The 19,749-nt window shown below is 40.8% G+C and overlaps 1 protein-coding gene across 1 annotated transcript in view; it reads right to left on the bottom strand.

Annotated features, from left to right (window-relative positions):
* Positions 1-16,689, bottom strand: part of LOC128064756 (phosphatidylcholine transfer protein-like) — a 44,617-nt gene extending 27,928 nt beyond the window's left edge. Inside the window, exons 1-2 of the mRNA XM_052657688.1 lie at positions 16,601-16,689; positions 6,120-6,279 (exon numbers count right to left, since the gene is read on the bottom strand). Coding sequence (XP_052513648.1) covers positions 6,120-6,279; positions 16,601-16,689 — 249 coding nt within the window. The remainder of the gene's footprint in view (positions 1-6,119; positions 6,280-16,600) is intronic.
* Positions 16,690-19,749: the final 3,060 nt, after the last annotated feature.

The following is a 19,749-nucleotide window of genomic DNA, read 5'->3' as shown; positions in this document are numbered from 1 at the left end:
ACTATCATTATTCTGAATTCATTTTCAGGTAATTTTCCTATTTTTTTCTTCATTTATTTGGACTTCTGTGTGTCTTGTTTGTTCCTTCATTTGTGCAGTATTTCTCTGTCTTTTCATTTTTTTAAGTTATTGTGTTTGAGGTTTCCTTTTCCCAGGCTTCAAAGAAGGTTGAATTCTTTCCTTGAAGAAGGTTGAATTCTTTCTTCCTTTTGATTTCTGTCCTCCTAAGGTTGGTCGAGTAGTTTGTGTGAGCTTGGTATAGGGTGAGACTTATGCTGAGTTTGTTGTTGTTGTTGTTGTTGTTTATTTGTTTTTCCTCTGATGGGCAAGGCTGAGTGAGGCAAAAGTTATACTTTTATCTGCAGACAGAAGTAGGGAATCTTCCTCATCCCTCTCCCCTCATTCCCTCAAAGCTACGTCTTGAAACCAGCATCTTCATACTGCCTGATACCACACCCTCCTCCTGAAAGAGAACTGAGGCTCTGACATGTCTGTCTATCCAGTTGTATGTTCAGGGATCTCCAGGATGAAGGAATAGGGGCAAGAGAGAGAGAGAAAGGTGGCCTTGATCAGTGGCAGGAAATAGAAGGAGGCCACACCAGGTGCTCAGCTTTAAGCTGTGGTGATTTTACCCATGAATAAATAGGCTCTATTAAGTGTCCTGGGTACAGTAACTGTTCCAACAATCATGCTGGTACATAGAAGGGTGGGAGAAAGTAGAATAGTCCTGTCATCCAGAAGTAAAAAATCCCATGATGCTCTCAGATTGTGACCCCACCTTGAGAACGGGAGTGGAAACTTCTCTTTCATGGAGGTAAGTGTGTTCTCATGGCAATTAAATATCTGCTTCCCTCTGAAAGGTCAAACTTTCTCTCAGCCCAGCCTGGCGAGCCACAGAGTTTTACTTAAGAGACCAGGCTTTCAACAGTTTAGTAGATTGCCAGCATAGGATAGGAAAGAACAAACAGTCCCTGGGAAAAAATGGTCTGCCCCTCAGCAAACTCACTGATTAGAAGACCTATGAAAGGACAAACACAGGCCCCTCTCACAGTGCCAGACAGTGGGCTTAAAAAACATAAGAAGTCAACCATCAACCAGATCTTGGTATTTTGCCACGTTGTGTGGCTTGTGGGGTCTTAGTTCCCTGCCCAGGGATCAAATCCATGACTTCAACAGTGAAAGTACAGACTCCTAGCCCCTGGACTTCCAGGGAATTCCCAGATCTTTCTTCCCCCCAGATCTTTTTTTATACCAACATTTTCTTGGTCAGAGTCAATGATGTGAGCCTCTGCAAACCGACAGTCATGTCACTGTGTCTACCGACATAGGAACCAGCCTAAAGCTTCATCTAGACCTGACTGTAGTTCCCTGGAAAACTTCTGCAAGTGATCTATGACCCTATCCTGCCAGAAGAACTTCTCAGCACTGTTCAGGGAACCACATTCACTCCCAAGTGGCCACTAATTTAAAAATCAGGGAAAGTGAGTCTTAAAGTAGATGTTGCTTTCATCTTAAGATACTCTTTTACTTTCACTCTTGCCTTTCACTTCCCACCATTTCTCATCTCTAGGGCCCTCTCCTGACTCCAAAGTCAGAACCTCCTTGAGCACCATGCAAGATGCTCTTCATACATCAATGGTTATCAAAGTCTGGTCCCTGGACCAGGAATTTCTATGTAACCAGAGAACTGGTTAAAAAGAAAATGGAAAAGAGGAAGGAGGAAGAGGAGGAAGGGAAGAAGGAGGAGAAAGAGAGAAAGGGGGAAGTGGAAAGAAAAAAGAAGTTAAAAGCAAACTTTGAATCCAGACACACTGAATCAAAATTGGGATTTGGGTCCTTAATGTGAATTTTAACAGGCCCTGCAGGTGATTCTGGTGCACTAGCATTTCAACATACACAAAAGTAGGGAGGACAGAATAATCAACCTCTATGTGAGAGGGGAGTTTTTCCAAAGGACCATCCCTTCAAGTTCCACCACAACTCAATTAGATTTGGGCTCTAATTAAATCTTGCTAATGTCCTTCAGTTCAGTTCAGTCGCTCAGTCGTGTCCGACTCTTTATGACCCCATGAATCGCAGCTAATATCCTTAGAGCTCCCCAAACAATTTTAATGTGCTTGAGCTTTGAGAAACACTCTTTGGTCCATTTCTCCTCCAGATATTTTCAGGACACAATCTCTCATTTTATTTCTATTTCCACTTGATTGTTACTTCTGGAAGAGAGACTTTCCATATTCTATTTATCTAAAGTACATCACATCACCCCTGGATGCCCTCCACCATAACATCTTTGTATTCCTTCATCCTACTTTACTTTCTTTGTAGAGATCATCAGCTGCCATTTCATTATATACTATGAGTTTATTATCATCAGTGAATATGGTTTATTGTTCAAGAAGCTCATTTATTGAACCAGCAGCTCCAAATTCCCAGTCCCTGCATATCTGCAGTGCCTGCAAAGCAGTACCACATGGTAGGCATTTGATGGATATCTCCTAAGTCAATGAATGAGAGTGGGGAGGAGCAGAGATTTTAACCCAATACTATCTGCCTCCAAAATCCATGTTATTCCTGAAGTAGCACATGGAATAACACACAGCAGCTTTGCACTAGTTTTGCTTAGCTTGGGGAAAGAGAAGTTACTTCTGAATTGAAGCAAGCTGCATATTTTGGTACTGAGTTCATCAAAGTCAACAGGTTCATATCTGGTTACTAGTTATGTGGCCTTGTATGGCTCACCTAACAACTCTGGGTCTTATGCCACCCGTAAAATCAGAAAATAAGCCTGTATCTATCTTCTAATTCTTGAGAAGTATAAATAAAAACTATTATGTAGAAGCATTTTGTATATTAAAGCACCATGTAAAGATAAGTTACTACCATTATTACCTGGGTAAAAAAAGAGAAGGTAAGAACAGGGAAACTGATAAAAGGAAAAGAAATTTTTTTAAAAATTGAAAGGAAAATGTGACTGTGTAGGACAGAAAGATTTTGGAAGAGAATTTCTAAGTTTAAAATTCTGTGATTAAATCAGAAAAGAGAAATTTAAAATCTATCAAAAGCAGCAATTTGTCCAAGTTTCAGAATTATTTGTGTCTACTAAAATCACAATCTGTTTTATTTTAAATACAATTTATATTTTTGAGATTAGTTGTTTGTCAGTTGCTTCATTTGCTATTATTTTCTCCCATTCAGAAGGCTGTCTTTTCACCTTGCTTATATTTTCCTTTGTTGTGCAGAAGCTTTTAATTTTAATTAGATCCCATTTGTTTATTTTTGCTTTTATTTCCAGAATTCTGGGAGGTGGATCATAGAGGATCCTGCTGTGATTTATGTCGGAGAGTGTTTTGCCTATGTTCTCCTCTTTTGCCTATGTTCTCCTCTAGGAGTTTTATAGTTTCTGGTCTTACATTTAGATCTTTAATCCATTTTGAGTTTATTTTTGTGTGTGGTGTTGAAAGTGATCTAGTTTCATTCTTTTACAAGTGGTTGACCAGTTTTCCCAGCACCACTTGTTAAAGAGATTGTCTTTGCTCCATTGTATATTCTTGCCTCCTTTGTCAAAGATAAGGTGTCCATAGGTGTGTGGATTTATCCCTGGGCTTTCTATTTTGTTCCATTGATCTATATTTCTGTCTTTGTGCCAGTACCATACTGTCTTGATGACTGTGGCTTTGTAGTAGAGCCTGAAGTCAGGCAGATTGATTCCTCCAGTTCCATTCTTCTTTCTCAAGATTGCTTTGGCTATTCGAGTTTTTTTTGTATTTCCATACAAATTATGCAATTATTTGTTCTAGTTCTGTGAAAAATATCGCTGGTAGCCTGATAGGGATTGCATTGAATTTGTAAATTGCTTTGGGTAGTATACTCATTTTCACTATATTGATTCTTCTGATCCATGAACATGGTATATTTCTCCATCTATTAGTGTCCTCTTTGATTTCTTTCATCAGTGTTTTATAGTTTTCTATATATAGGTCTTTAGTTTCTTTAGGTAGATATATTCCTAAGTATTTTATTCTTTTCGTTGCAATGGTGAATGGAATTGTTTCCTTAATTTCTTTTTCTACTTTCTCATTATTAGCGTATAGGAATGCAAGGGATTTCTGAGTGTTGATTTTATATCCTGCAACTTTACTATATTCATTGATTAGCTCTAGTAATTTTCTGGTGGAGTCTTTAGGGTTTTCTATGTAGAGGATCATGTCATCTGCAAACAGTGAAAGTTTTACTTCTTCTTTTCCAATTTGGATTCCTTTTATTTCTTTTTCTGCTCTGATTGCTGTGGCCAAAACTTCCAGAACTATGTTGAATAGTAGTGGTGAAAGTGGGCCGACCCAATCAAAAAATGGGCCAAAGAACTAAATAGACATTTCTCCAAAGAAGACATACGAATGGCTAACAAACACATGAAAAGATGCTCAACATCACTCATTATCAGAGAAATGCAAATCAAAACCCCAATGAGGTACCACTTCACACCAGTCAGAATGTCTGCGATCCAAAAGTCTGCAAGCAATAAATGCTGGAGAGAGTGTGGAGAAAAGGGAACCCTCTTACACTGTTGGTGGGGATGCAAACTAGTGCAGCCACAATGGAGAACAGTGGAGATTCCTTAAAAAACTGCAAATAGTACTGCCTTATGACCCAGCAATCCCACTGCTGGGCATACACACCGAGGAAACCAGAATTGAAAGAGACACATGTACCCCTATGTTCATCGCAGAACTGTTTCTAATAGCCAGGACATGGAAATAACCTAAATGTCCATCAGCAGATGAATGGATAAGAAAGCTGTGGTACATATACACAATGCAGTATTACTCAGCCATTAAAAAGAATACATTTGAATCAGTTCTGATGAGATGGATGAAACTAGAGCCGATTGTGCAAGTGAAGTAAGCCAGAAAGAAAAACAAAATACAGTATACTAACACATATATATGGAATTTAGAAAGATGGCAATGATGACCCTGTATGCAGGACAGCAAAGAGGCACAGATGTGTATGACGGACTTTTGGACTCAGAGGGAGAGGGAGAGGGTGGGATGATTTGGGAGAATGGCATTGAAACATGTATACTATCATGTAAGAATCGAATCGCCAGTCTATGTCTGATGCAGGGTACAGCATGCTTAGGGCTGGTGCACGGTGATGACCCAGAGAGATGTTATGGGGAGGGTGGTGGGAGCGGGGTTCATGTTTGGGAACGCATGTACACCTGTGGCTGATTCATGTCAATGTATGGCAAAACCAATACAGAACTGTAAAGTAAAATAAAGTAAAAATAAAAATTTTAAATAAATAAATAGATAAATACAATTTATTTGTTACATTGTAAACTCTCTCAAGTGTTTCTACATTTAAATCTTTTCCAAACATATAATAATAGCTTTGTTATAGCATCATTTAAATCATAGTCACAGCTCACTGTGGTTTCTTAATCAATTGTCTGCAATCCTAGAACCTTATGTTAGGGCTGACATGAGGACTGAATAAGGCAATGCCTGCAAAGCATTTAAACAGTGCCCAGACCATAAGACAACATGTGATGCATTCACTATTACTGTAGCTATTATTATTAACTTGGCAATCAACAGTGCCACTGGAGGGAACTGATAGATCACAGCCTCTCAGGTACTTGACTGAGCTATAGTGTGTAAGATGGAAGGGGTAGAGGGTGGCTCAAGGCCAAGAAGCTAGTTAGGAGCTCATTGGATTTCTTCACACACATTACCCTGAACACCCACTCTCTGGAAACTCCAGTCTCTTCTTTACCTATATTTAAACCTAAGATACGCCCTGCCACACAAATACCACTGGCATCACCCAAGGAGGGAGACTCCATGTCCTTTGCAGGCAAGTGCATGGGGCTAATAGTCAGGCAGACCCACATTATAACACTGTCACTAACTTCTAACAAACCACATTCCCCATTGGGTAGACTTCAGACGTCTCTGAGAATAATTTCAGTTTACTTCTTCACCTCCTGCTTCCACAGTGGCAAAGTTAGCTGGAGGCACCACCCCAGGAGCACTTGTTCCTCCTGGTTCTGGAAGACTCCTGGGTTCCGGACAGGCTGCAGCCTCCCAGGGGTCCCCTGCATGCTGCTACCTTACCTTTTTCAGTGGCCGCTGGTAGACCTTAACGACTGAGGTGACCACAGGTATCTCCCAGCCTGATACCCGGGGACGCTGGAGTTCTGCACAGGCCTCCTGGAACTCCTCTTCAGAGAACCTGCTGGCAGAGGCCATTCTTCCACAGCCACAGCTCTTCTGCCTGCAAGGAAGGCCACACACAGGCTTAGTATGTGTTAAAGATTAGGGCAAGAGTGTGGCCCAGGGTGATTGGCAGGAATCCAAAAAGAGATAGGGTAGAAGGCAGGACTTATCAATGTACTTAGTGGCAATATAGCCCACTTTCTTGTTAAGAGCCATCTGGTTCTCTTTTTAATTTCACTTTCACTTTTCTCCAAGATTCCTTCCTCCCATGCTCAAATTCATTTGTACACCAAAAGTTGCTATTGTTGTGTTGTTGTTGTTTTTTTTAATAGGGATAAAAGAAAAAGCTGGAAACATTAAAAGGGACAGATGATGATATGAAATCCATCCCACATTCTGGGTGCCCCCAAAATTCTCGAGCTGTGGATCCCAGGAAGTTCCCAAAGGAAGACTTAAAGGGGTCTTGAATTAGCACAGTGAAGGCCACTTCTGCTTACAAAAGCCTTGGCCTTCTTCAGGAAACTGGGATAAATGTAAAACCCAGATCTGTGACCAGGGGGAATGTCTAACAGCTAACATATGTCAACACCAAAAGTATCCCTCACTACCATGAGGTAGCTCCAGTTACAAATTATTCTTGCCTGAGATTTGGGCCTTAGGCTTTTTTCACTGATGCCTACAGTATTATCAGGTGAGCTGACAAGGGAGCAGGAATTAGCTTGAACATGAATACTGAGGTGAGACAAAGGACAGTTCCAGAGGTGCTAGAAGTCAGATTATGCACAGTGTCTCTGGGACTGTACCTGTCTTCATCTTCACTTTTTGAAGAGGCTTTTCCAATAAATTGCACCCAGTCAGGGAAATAAGAATTAGACTGGTGGAAACTGACCAATCTAACAAGCCAGATGGACAGTCTCTAAGGTCTTTTTCAAAGCAAGAATATCCAGATCAGTAATTAGATCACCAGAGCTAGAATCTGAACTAGTAAACAAGAGGTGTAAACAGATTAGCTAAAGGAGAGGACATCAAGGCTGCAGCTCTAAATTGTGGACTTGGTAAATGCAGGGGAAGAAGGCAGAAGAAGTGAACTGCAACCCAAATGTACCCAATCTCTCCTGGTAACCAATCCTGCCAGTACATCTCAGGTCTGATTAGGGGCAAGCAGTATGGGAACTCTTCAGTTATCCAGGGTCCTTGAATCTATGATCTCAAATAACAATACAAACCTGGAGGCGGAGTATTGTTGCATTATTCATCTCTATCAAGAACAGGGAAGGGAGCTCAGCCTCTAGCTAGACAACATCAGCAAAAGCAGCTATGACCAGCTGGAGGCTCAGAAGCAGTGAAAGCAAGGCGGGGCTCATGCAGCACTGAAAAAGTTGTAGCTGTTAACATGTTCACAACAGGTACCATACAGGAGCTCTGTTGATTATTGCCTAGACTGGAATCCGCTAAAAACATTTCCTGCAAGAATTGTATGACATTAATATGCAGAAATGGAAGGGGAGACTGGGAACCATCCTGTCACCTTAAAGCAAAATGCAAAGCTGATGGTTACTTTTTTGTTAAGATTTTCTTTAATATCTTTACGTTCAAATTTTACTTTCTCATGCATTTCCCAATCTCCATTTTTTAGTTATTTTGGGGAAAAATTTTTAAAGGATGCATCTACGTGCTTTTTCACTCAAAAATTTAGCTTTGTGCATAAGATGCTATGTTAATGGTAAAGACAATGTATTTTATTCAATGGAGGCCAGTGTTAAAATTTTTCAGCAAAATAGAATAAATATTTGTAGTACTAGGGCAAAAAGTCTAACAGGGGGTTACAGTTGTAGGTGGGAGACAAAAATGAATTCTAACCTTCTTTGACCAACTCATCAACTTTCTTTTAAAAACTAGCTATTTAATATTATGGGTTTCCCAAGTGGTTTAGTGGTAAAGAATTCACCTGCAAATGCAGGAAATGCAGGTTCAATCCCTGGATTGGGAAGGCCCCCTAGAGAATGAAATGGAAAGCCACTCCAGTACTCTTGCCTGGGAAATCCCATGGACAGAGGAGCTTGGTGGGCATCAGTCCTTGGCTCACCAAAGAGCTGGACATGACTTAGTGACTGAAACAACAACAATTTAATATCTTCCAAATGATAATTATAATTATTTTTAACCACTGGAATGTGAGCCCCAGTAAGGCAAGGGATTTTGTCTATTTTATTTACTGTAGTCTTTCTAATGCATGTCTTTTTCTTGGGGATGGCCTTGATCACTGCCTCCTGTACAATGTCATGAACTTCCATCCATAGCTCTTCAGGCACTCTGTCTATCAGATCTAACCCCTTGTATCTATTTCTCACCTCCACTGTATAATCATAAGGGACTTGATTTAGGTCATATCTGAATGGTCTAGTGTTTTTCCCTACTTTCTTCAATTTAAAACTGAATTTGCCAATAAGCAGCTCATGACTGGAGCCACAGTCAGCTCCCAGTCTTGTTGTTGCTGACTCTATAGAGCTATTCCATCATATAATCAATCTGATTTCAGTATTGGCCATCTGGTGATGTACATGTGTAGAGTCTTCTCTTGTTGGAAGAGGGAGTTTGCCATGACCAGGGCATTCTATTGGCAAAACTCTGTTAGGCTTTGCCCTGTTTCATTCTGTACTCCAAGGCCAAATTTGCCTGTCACTCCAGGTATCTTGATTTCCTACTTTGGCATTCCAGTCCCATATGATGAAAAGAACATCTTTTGTGGGTATTAGTTCTAGAAGGTCTCATAGGTCTTCATAGAACCATTCAATTTCAGCTTCTTCAGCATTACTGATTGGGGCATAGACTTGGATTACTTCAGTATTGAATGGTTTGCCTTGGAAAAGAACAGAGATGATTTTGTCATTTTTGATACTGCACCCAAACTGCATTTCGGACTCTTTTGTTGATTTTGAGAGAGGGCTACTCCATTTCTTCTAAGGGATTCTTGCCCATAGGAGTAGATATAGTGGTCATCTGAGTTAAATTCCCCCATTCCAGTCCATTTTAGTTCACTGATTCCTAAAATGTCAGTGTTCACTCTTGCCATCTCCTGTTTGACCATTTCCAATTTACAATGATTCATGGACCTAACATCCCAGGTTCCTATGCAATACTGTTCTTTATAGCATCAGACTCTACTTCCATCACCAGTCACATCCACATCTGGGCATTATTTCCACTCTGGCTCTCTCTCTTCATTCTTTCTGGAGTTATTACTCCACTCTCCTCCAGTAGAATATTGGGCATCTACCAAACTGGGGAGTTCATCTTTCAGTATCATACATTTTTGCCTTTTCGTACTGTTCATGGGGTTCTCAAGGCAAGAATACTGAAGTGGTTTGCCATTCCCTTCTCCAGTGGTCCATTTTTTGCCAGAACTCTCTACCATTACCTGTCTGTCTTGAGTGGCCCTACACAGCATGGCTCATAGTTTCATTAAGTTAGACAAGGCTGTAGTCTATGTGATCAGTTTGATTAGTTTTCTGTGATTGCGGTTTTCAGTCTGTCTGCCCTCTGATGAATAAGGATAAAAGGCTTATGGAAGCTTCCTGGTGGGAGAGACTGACTGTGGGTGAAACTGGGTCTTGTTCTGACAGAGGGAGCCATGCTAGTAAATCTTTAATCCAATTTTCTGTTGATGGGTGGGGCTGTGTTCTCTCACTGTTGTTTGACCTGAGACCAACACTCAGTGTCCCTGACCCTGCAGCAGGCCATCCTGACCCACACCTCTGCCAGAGACTCCCGGACACTCACAAGCAAGTCTGGGTCAGTCTCCTGTGGGGTCACTGCTCCTTTCTCCCGGGTCCTGGTGTGCACAAAGTTTTGTTTGTGTCCTCCAAGAGTCTGTTTCCCCAGTCCTGTGTAAGTTCTGTAATCAAATCCCACTGGCCTCCAAAGTCAAATTCTCTAGGGATTCTCAGACTCTTTGCCAGATCTCCAGGTTGGGAAATCTGCTGAGGGCCCTAGAACTTTCTTAACAGTCCAAGAATTTCTTTGGTATAATTGTTCTGAGGCTTGTGGGTCATCTGCTTGGTGGTTCTGTGGTGGGGTTAACGGTGGACTCCTCCCAAAATGGCTTATGCCACAAGCTGTGTGGCCCAGGTAGCTTCACTCAGAGCCCTTGCCCCTGTGGCAGGCCACTGATGACCCATGCCTCCACAGGACACTCAAACACAGGTCTGTCTCAGTCTCTGTGGGGTCTCTGGGTCCTGGTGCAAATAAGGTTTTGTTTTAGCCCTCTGAGCATTTCTGGCAGGTATAGGCTTTGGTTCTAAATGCAATTTCACCCCTCCTACCATCTTGCTGGGGCTTCCCCTTTGCCCTTGGACATGGGGTATCTTCTTTTGGTGGGATCCAACATTCTCCTTTTGATGGTTGTTAAAGCAGCAAGTTGTAATTTTGGAGTTCTCGCAGGAGAAGATGAACACACATCCTTCTATTCCACCATCTTGCCAGTTAACCACTTGCCAGTGATCAAGACCATTCCCTAGAGAAACAAATAGGAAAAGTAAAACTGGTTGTCTGAGGAAGACTTACAAATAGCTGAGAAAAGAAGAGAAGTTAAAGTCAAAGGAGAAAATGAAAGATATACCCATTTGATGAACATCTCCAAAGAACAGCAAGGAGAGATAAGAAAGCCATCCTCAGTGACCAGTGCAAATAAAAAGAGGAAAACAAGAGAATGGGGAAGACTAGAGATCTCTTCAAGAAAATTAGAGATACCAGGGAACATTTCATGGAAAGATGGGCACAATAAAGGACAAAAATAGTATGGACCTAACAGAAGCAGAAGATATACAGATGAGGTGGCAAGAATACACAGAAGAGCTATACAAAAAAGATCTACATCACCCAGATAATCATGATGGTGTGATCACTCACCTAAAGCCAGACATCCTGGAATGTGAAGTCAAGTCAGCCGTAGGAAGTATCACTACGAACAAAGCTAATGGAGGTGATGGAATTCTAGCTGAGCTATTTCAAATCCTAAAAGATGGTGCTGTTAAAGTGCTGCACTCAATATACCAGAAAATTTGGAAAACTCAGCAGTGGCCACAGGACTGGAAAAGGTTAGTTTTCATTTCAACGCCTAAGAAGGACATGCCAAGGAATGTTCAAACTACCCCACAATTGCACCTATCTTACACGCTATTGAATTAATGCTCAAAGTTCTCCCAGCCAGGCCTCAACAGTACTTGAACTGTGACCTTCCAGATGTTCAACCTGGGTTAGAAACGGCAGAGGAACCAGAGACCAACTTGCCAATATCTGTTGGATCATAGTAAAAGCAAGAGAATTCCAGAAAAAAATCTACTTCTGCTTTACTGATTATACCAAAGCCTTTGACTGTGTGGACCACAACAAACTGTGGAAAATTATTCGAGATGGGAATACCAGACCACCTGACCTGCCTCCTAAGAAATAAGCATGCAGGCCAAGAAGCCAAAGTTAGAACCAGACATGGAAAAACAGACTGGTTCCAAATCGGGAAAGGAGCATATCAAGGCTGTATGTTGTCACCCTGCTTATTTAACTTCTATGCAGAGTACATCATGAGAAGTGCTGGGCCAGATGAAGCACAAGCTGGAATCAAGATTGCTGGGAGAAATATCAATAACCTCAAATATGCAGATGACACCACCCTTATGGCAGAATGTGAAAAAGAACTAAAGAACCTCTTGATGAACGTGAAAGAGAAGAGTGTAAAAGTTGGCTTAAAACTCAACATTCAGAAAACAAAGATCATGGCATCCGGTGCCATCACTTCATGGCAAACAGATGGGGAAACAATGGACGTAGTGAGAGACTTTATTTTCTTGGGCTCCAAAATCACTGTAGATGGTGGCTGCAGCCATGCAATTAAAATATGCTGGCTCCTTGGAAGAAAAGCTATGCCCGACCTAGACAGCATATTAAAAAGCAGAGGCATTACTTTGCTGACAAAGGTACATCTGATCAAAGATATATATGGATGTGAGAGTTGGACTCTAAAGAAACTTGACTGCTGCAGAATTGATGCTTTTGAACTTTGATATTGGAGAAGACTCTTGAGAGCCCCTTGGACTGCAAGGAGATCCAACCAGTAAATCCTAAAAGAAATCAGTCCTGAATATTCATTGGAAGGACTGATGTTGAACCTGAAACTCCAATACTTTGGCCACCTGATGCGAAGAACTGACTCCTTGGAAAAGACCCTGATTCTGGGAAAGATTGAAGGCAGGAAGAGAAGGGGACAACGGAGGATAAGATGGTTGGATGGCATTACCAACTGGATTGACATTTGTTTGAGCAAGCTCTGGGAGTTGGTGCTGGACAGGGAAGCCCGGTGAGCTGCAGTTCATGGAGTTACAATGGACTGAGCCACTCAGTACTTTGTTTTGTTTTTCCTAATGCATAGAATGTAGCTAGCACTCACTAAATACTGTGAAATAATGAGAGAAACCATTTTGAAATCATTATATCTGCTTATGAACAGCCTCAAACAATTTCACTGTTTCAACAAGGACTCAGCTTCTCCCCTGGCATTATTCTTGCCCTCTTGTTACCTACCCAATCTATCAAAAAGGGTTTGGATTTACTGACAGGTAGGGGGTGGCTCTCTGATCCTGAGCACTGCAGTATGGTCTGCTCTGATTCCTAAGAACCCAATGGAAAGACCACAGGATGAAGTGAGGCCACAGAAATTCCCGGGAATATTTTAGAATGCACAGAAAGCAGAGAGGACAGTCATTGAAAGACAATTTCCTTTCCAGCCTCTGCTCTTTATCACAGATAGTGTAATGGAAGAATACATTTCTTCCCTTTAGAATTTGCATTCTGTTACTTAAATTGATTTTCACTCTCTAATAAACTCTTATTGTAACCATGTTTTTAGTTAATACCTGCAACAAAATTTCCATTGATGGTGGGTGCCATTGTACCACCTCCCACAAAAAAGTGATCATGCCTGTGGCTTCTGATGTACTTGAATCATTTTAAGCTATTCACAATCACCTTTGTCTGGAAGAGGCACAGTCAAGGTATTGATCAAATATCCTGGAATGTTTTCCAAGATTTCCAGTAATGGGGATTTGAAACGATCCTAAGCACAATTGGTTTGGGTTCCCATTTTCTTCTTAATTGCTGAGCCCCAAAAGAACATAGAATCCATGTGTTTCATAGTTATATCTACAAAACTCATCCAATTTTTCCTTCATAAAATTATCTGACACATTTTTCTTCATGAGCCTAACACCTTCCTTCTCACATCTTATTTCTTGGAAATAAGAAGTGGACAAAGGTAAAAGTAACAGGAATCCATTTCACACACAAGAATGAATCTGTAAAATCAGATGCCAAAGGGGGAGGGTCAACAGTCCCACTTCTAGAATTATAGCTATGACACATCTGAGGAAGGAGTTGAGGGTGTCTCTAGAACAAACGTCCTTAGAAAGCCAGAGAACAGAGCTAATGGGGGGACAGAATCCTCTCCACCTCTTATCCAGCAGCACTTGGGACCCAACACCTCACCACAGAACCCTGCTAAGAAAGTTGGAAGCAGACTTTTCACTAACTCCTGCAGTTTAGTGGTTAGTTATATTGTAAACACAGGACTTGGAGCACAAGTAGACTGACAAGATCCAAACTATGACGTTTTAATAAGACCCTAACACTCAAAGTGAGACAAAAATGGGTTAGTCCTAATTCCTGACTATTATGGTACTTACTGATTTTGTGACCATGGGCAAGATCGTGGTCTCTGAACTTAGATGGGTTTTTGCTCTAAATAAATACAATAAAACCCTCCTGACCCTAGGGTTAGAATTTAGAGCTTACCGCAGTGCCTGGCATTAGCATAGCAGTCAGTTAATGTGTGTCATTATTGGGTTTTTTTAAATAACAGCATTATTTAAATATCATTCATATATTGTACAATTAATGCACTTAAAGTTTATACTTCAGTGACTGGGTATATTCACAGAGTTGTGCAATCATTAGCACATTCAATTTTAAGGCATCTTATCACCCCAAAAGAAACTTCATATCTGTTAACTCCCAATCCTGGGTGACCACTAACTTACACTTTGTCTCTGTAGATTTGCCTGTTCTGGACATTTCATATAAATGGAATGATCCAATATATGGTCCTTTGTGGTTGACTTCTTTCAATTGATATGATATTCTCAAGGCTCATCTTATATTATGATGTTATATAAATAAATATAATGTAAAAGCATTTTCTCTCATTCTTTAGGTGGTTTTCATTTTTTTGATATATTTTGAAGGAGAAAATTTATCAGTTTTGAGGAAATCCAACTTACCTACTTTTTTTGTTGTTGTTCCTTGTGCTTTTACTGCCATATCTAAGAAATCGTTGTGAAATTCAGTGTCATGAAGATTTTCCCCCAAGTTTTCTTCTAAGCTTTTTATAGTTTTAGTCCTAGTATTTAGGAATTTGATCTATTTTGAGGTAACTTTTGTATATGTGTGAGGTAGGAGTCCAAGTTCATTCTTTCATATGTGTTTAACCAGCTTTCCTAGCATTATTTGTTGAAAAAGTTTGACCTTTTTTCTTCACTGAATCTTTTGCCACTCCCTTGAGACTGTGGTAAAGAGTCCGCCTGCAATGCAGGAGAACTGGGTTGGAAGATCCTCTGGAGAATGGAAAGGCTACCCTCTCCAGTATTCTGGCCTGGAGAATTCCATGGACTGTATAGTTGACACGACTACACAGTCCAAAGAGTTGGACATGACTGAGTGACTTTCACTTCACCTAGAAAATCAACTGATTTTAACTGAGAAGGTTTACTTTTGACTCTCAATTTTCACCCATTGATCTTTGTTTGCTGCTAAGTCACTTCAGTCGTGTCCAACTCTGTGCGACCCCACAGACGGCAGCCCACCAGGCTCCCCTGTCCCTGGGATTCTCCAGGCAAGAACACTGGAGTGGATCTTTGTTTATCTTCATGCTAATACAACACTGTCCTGATTACTGTTGATTTGTATTAACTTTTTAAATCAGAAACTGTGAATCTTTCAACCTTTTTCTTCTTTCAAGCTTTTTTCTAATTACAAGTCATCTGCAAATACAGATAGTTTTATGTCTTTCTTTCCTATCTAAATGTCTTTTCTTTCATTTTCTTGACTAATTGCCCTGGTCACATCCTCTAGCACAATTTTTAATAGAAATGGGAAGAGCAGACAATCTTTTCTTGCTTCTGATCTTAAGGAGAAAGAATCCTTCATCATTAAGAATAAGATTAGCTGCTGGCTGTTCATGGATGGTCTTTCACAGGTTAATTCCTTACCACTGAGAGTATTTATCATGACAAAATTATACTGTTACTATACAAAAACACAGCTGTTCTGTTTTCCCTTTTCTCTACCTCTCTCTATATTCCCTTTTTTGATTTCTTTCCAGAGTCTGGTAGGACACCAGGACTACGAAAGGAAAGAGGAAGCCATGGACTGCTGTACATCCACTCCCTGAAGTGCCATGAGCAGCATCCGCCGCCCCTCCCTCCTGTCTGCACTCCTGACCTGTGATGCCCTTGTTGTCTGGCACAAGCTGCATCCCTCCACTTTGATCCACTCCTCTGGCCCACTGTCCCCTGGCTCTGGGGCCCCTGGCTTCCTGTCACTCTCCTTCAGAGTTCAGATCCCATTTCTGTCTCTTCCCGGGTCTCCTAGACCACTTTGGCAGCTACTGGTGTCTGGGCAGCTAAAACTATTTTCCAGATGGCAAAGTTTCCTTTTCACTCATGTACCAGTATGATTCCACAAATATTTTATGAAACATTCTTAATGCCCATCATTGTGCTTGTTTGATACTGATAACACTCACAATAGTCTCATGATTTTGTTCCTAGTTTCGTCCTATTTTTCAAAGGACAAAACAAAAGCTCTATGTGGCTAATTTGTCTGAGATTACACAGTAAGTGGCAGAACCAAAATTGGAGTACAGTTTTGTCCATTTAGAGCAAAAGAGAGGTACATACATTCAGTAGTAATCAGTAAGATAAAACTCAGGGCATCATTTGCATGTTGGAAGAATGAGAAAGAGCTAGGAAAAAAAGCTATGTCTCATTTCAATGCAAGGCTTCTATTTCCCTGGCTTTTTCTGACTTGTATAGCCTCATTTTCTGAAATACACATATCCACCATGCAAGGCAACCAGACCACATCAATCTATCTCTACTCCTGTGCCTTTTCATAGGCTTATAACTCTGCCTGTCTCTTCTCCTCAACTGCTAACTTGTAGATGCCTGGTCAATTCCTATTCCTGCTTCAAGGTCCAATAAAGAAATCAGTTCCCCTGGGAAGTCTTTCTAACCTACAGCAGGCTGTGCTGCATCAAATGCCATGCCACTTACATCACAAGGCTCACCACATTCACGTTCTCCCCCTTTCCCCCCACAACAAACCACCAATAAAACATGAGTGTCTTGAAGATCTTCTCCATGGTTAGTTCTACTCTATCATCCTGGACTCAAGAAATTCCTAGCCCAGTGCTTTCTAAATGACTGATTTAATCTTTAGGATGAGCTCTTATGGACAGATGCCCTTCCTGGGAGAAGGTATAAACCACATCCCTACCCAAAGAGAGAAATGATTGGGACAGTTTCATGTTTCCTTTAATTGTGAAGATTCTGTGTCTAATGCAAGGGGCTCAAGTGTATGAAACCTGAATTTAAAGCAGTAAAACCACCTTTTCACTCTGAAAAGCACTATTCACAGTCACCAGGTCACCATGAGGCAGACCTTAGGAAAAGTGATGATGCAAAGGAAGAATCCAAAGGCCTCACTTTAAACCCAAGGCAAGAGCGCCCTAGGCTTCTTAGATACTTCTCAACATCCAGGGGGTCAGAGTCATTGCCAGAGACCATCTTTAGGTTGAAAAGTCACTCTTGTCTTCAGTTATTAAACAAAATGATCATTTCACTTATGACTCAGTGCCATCTCAGTGAAAAGAAGCCAGATGCATGAGAGCGTATATCTGGATCCTTTGTCACAGCTCTAAGAGCTAAACCTTAATCCAGTCAGTCTCATTTTGCTTTCTCCTCAAAGAGAAGGCTTTGAGGTCAGACCTAGGATGACAGTGCCTAACAGCCCCTGAAAGGCTCTTGGTATTAGTCCTTCCCAATTTCCTTCCAAGCCCTGGCACATCTTGGGCTTCAGGCATATGTGTTATCTTCATTTAAGCATGAATGCTGAACCACTGTGGGTTTTTTTTTTTTCTTTCTGGATTTTCTGATAACTTTGTTTATAAAATGTGGTTTTAAAAAATAGTACTCCTGGTCATTTATCTAACAGACCATACTGTGATCTGTAAGCTCCATTTTTCTTAAAACTTTCACATTTTATTAAAAGGAAATTCTTACGAGAAAATTTACTCAGGCAGAGGAGTTCATCTGAGGTTGAAACTGTAAATAGATAATTGGATCCTTATCCAATTATCTCTCAACTATTGGTTGCATGTGATCTTTACCTCAATCCTTGGACATAAAGGCAACATACAGCAAATATTCTACAAATGTTCACTTAGCAAATGTTTTGGAAAGAATAGCAGCATGTTGGGAATGAATTACATGGTTTTTAGTGAATTTTAGTGTTATTACCTGTTAACAGGCAGAGTGGTGTGCCAGCTCATGAGAGAATACCCATATTCTAAGGGATTGATAGATTTCTGAATTGTTGAGCTTATGGTGTACCTGTTGTAAAGTTGAAGGGGCTGTCAGAACAGGATGCCATATCTGGGGAGCTGACTTTAGGGGAAGCTGTGATCATAGGTTGTCTTTCCATTCTAATAATATCCAGGCCATGAGCCCACTCTGAGTAATGGTATTTGAGACTTTTCATATAAGACTATCTAGTTTCCCACTTCGTGGGTTATATTAATTCTAAAACCAAGTAATCTAATTTAACCTTACTCAAACACTACTAAATTCAAGGTCTTTTGCCAAACTCTGGGAGAATAGAGGGATGCTTTAGAAGCTCATTCATTCCATTTCTATGAAATATCCAAGATAGGCAAATCCATAGAGACAAAAATTAGATTAGTGGTTTTCTAGATCTGAGAGGTTGGGGTAACTGGAGAAGGACTGGCTTAAAGGATGTGGAGTTTCTCTGGGGAGGGTAATAAAATGTTCTTAAGTTAATTGTGGTGAGGATTGCACAGCTCTGTATATATAGTAAAGCCCTGAACTGAACACTTTAGGTGGACAAATTGTATGGTATGTGAATTATTTTCAATAAAACTTTTTTAAAAAACACAAAAAACTTGCTCTTGCAAACAGATAAAAGATGTTAATACTTTCTGGTGCAAACATGAGAACTAAATTTAGGCTCCACGGGGCTGAGGGAGATCCACACAGCTCAGCTCCCTTCTGGCTTTCGGCTTTCCTTTCCTCTGAAGCAGTCATCTTTTCTCGTAAGACTTGTTTAGGTCTGGGAGCGTGGGAGAGAGGGACTTAGAGTAGCGGGAAGAGAGAATCTAATAACTGACTAGAGATGAAACCCACGGGGAGTTGGTGAAAGGCGTCCTGAGAGCAAAAGCACCAGACCTGAGCCTCTCAGTGGGGTCCCGGTGCTGGTCCTGCCTCCTGAACGCTGTCACAAGCCGTGTCTTTTTCAAAGGGGGGAGGAGGGAGAGTGATGGTCCATCAGCTGAGGTGTTTCTCCCGTCACCTTAGCTTCTCCAGTCTAAAGACAGTTTCTCCAGAAAAGAACCATTCCCCTCACCCCCAACACACAGTCCCCCATGATCCTGGGGCAAAGGGCTCTGAAGTCAGGGCTGTTCACAAAATAAATAAACAAGGGCTACCCTTGAAGCTATTTATAAACCTAAATATTGCCCAATACACAAACAACACAATTTTTTTTTTCAGGCCAGGCAGGCTGCCATAGAAATTGTTCAGACAGAACAATAAATTACATCACATTCCTAAAGGATTTATTTTTTATTCAGGGGGACTTATTTTATTTGAAAGATTCATCATCATCTTCACTCTCTCCAAACCCCCTCTCTGCCACCATTTTGTTAGTTCTCCAATTTCCAATATTAAAGCAAAAGCAAACTTAACAGGTGTATTTAACACAAATGATTCCAAATAACTTCTAATATGATCATACTTTCCAAACTTATAAGTATACAAGTGATAAATTGCTTTTATATGTAATATTAGACAATCAAGAAGTGTTGTGTATAAGCATTTTGGAGAAAAATTTCATCAAGAGAATATTCTGCACAAGTGTGACCCTGAGTTCCAGGTTTAGTGTGGATCCCTGTGGATCTCTGCTTCCTCACTCTGGCAATGCAGACCTACCACCATTTTGTGCCATTCTTGCCTGCATTCTTGTGGTGGAAGCAAAGTCTGAGCTGAGTGCTGATTTAAGGAGATGGTGGAGCACGGGAGCAGGGAGCTCAATTTTTCCTTTCTTAGAAGTGCCTGCAATTGGGTGACAGTTGTGCCAGTTTCATATTGGGGTTCTTTGGAGTTTCTGGATCAAATTAAGATGAGTC

Source organism: Budorcas taxicolor, chromosome 19, assembly GCF_023091745.1.
Source record: "Budorcas taxicolor isolate Tak-1 chromosome 19, Takin1.1, whole genome shotgun sequence".
Lineage (NCBI taxonomy): Eukaryota > Metazoa > Chordata > Mammalia > Artiodactyla > Bovidae > Budorcas > Budorcas taxicolor.
The sequence above is the reverse complement of the archived record's forward strand: the minus strand, read 5'-3'. Positions and strand labels throughout refer to the sequence as shown.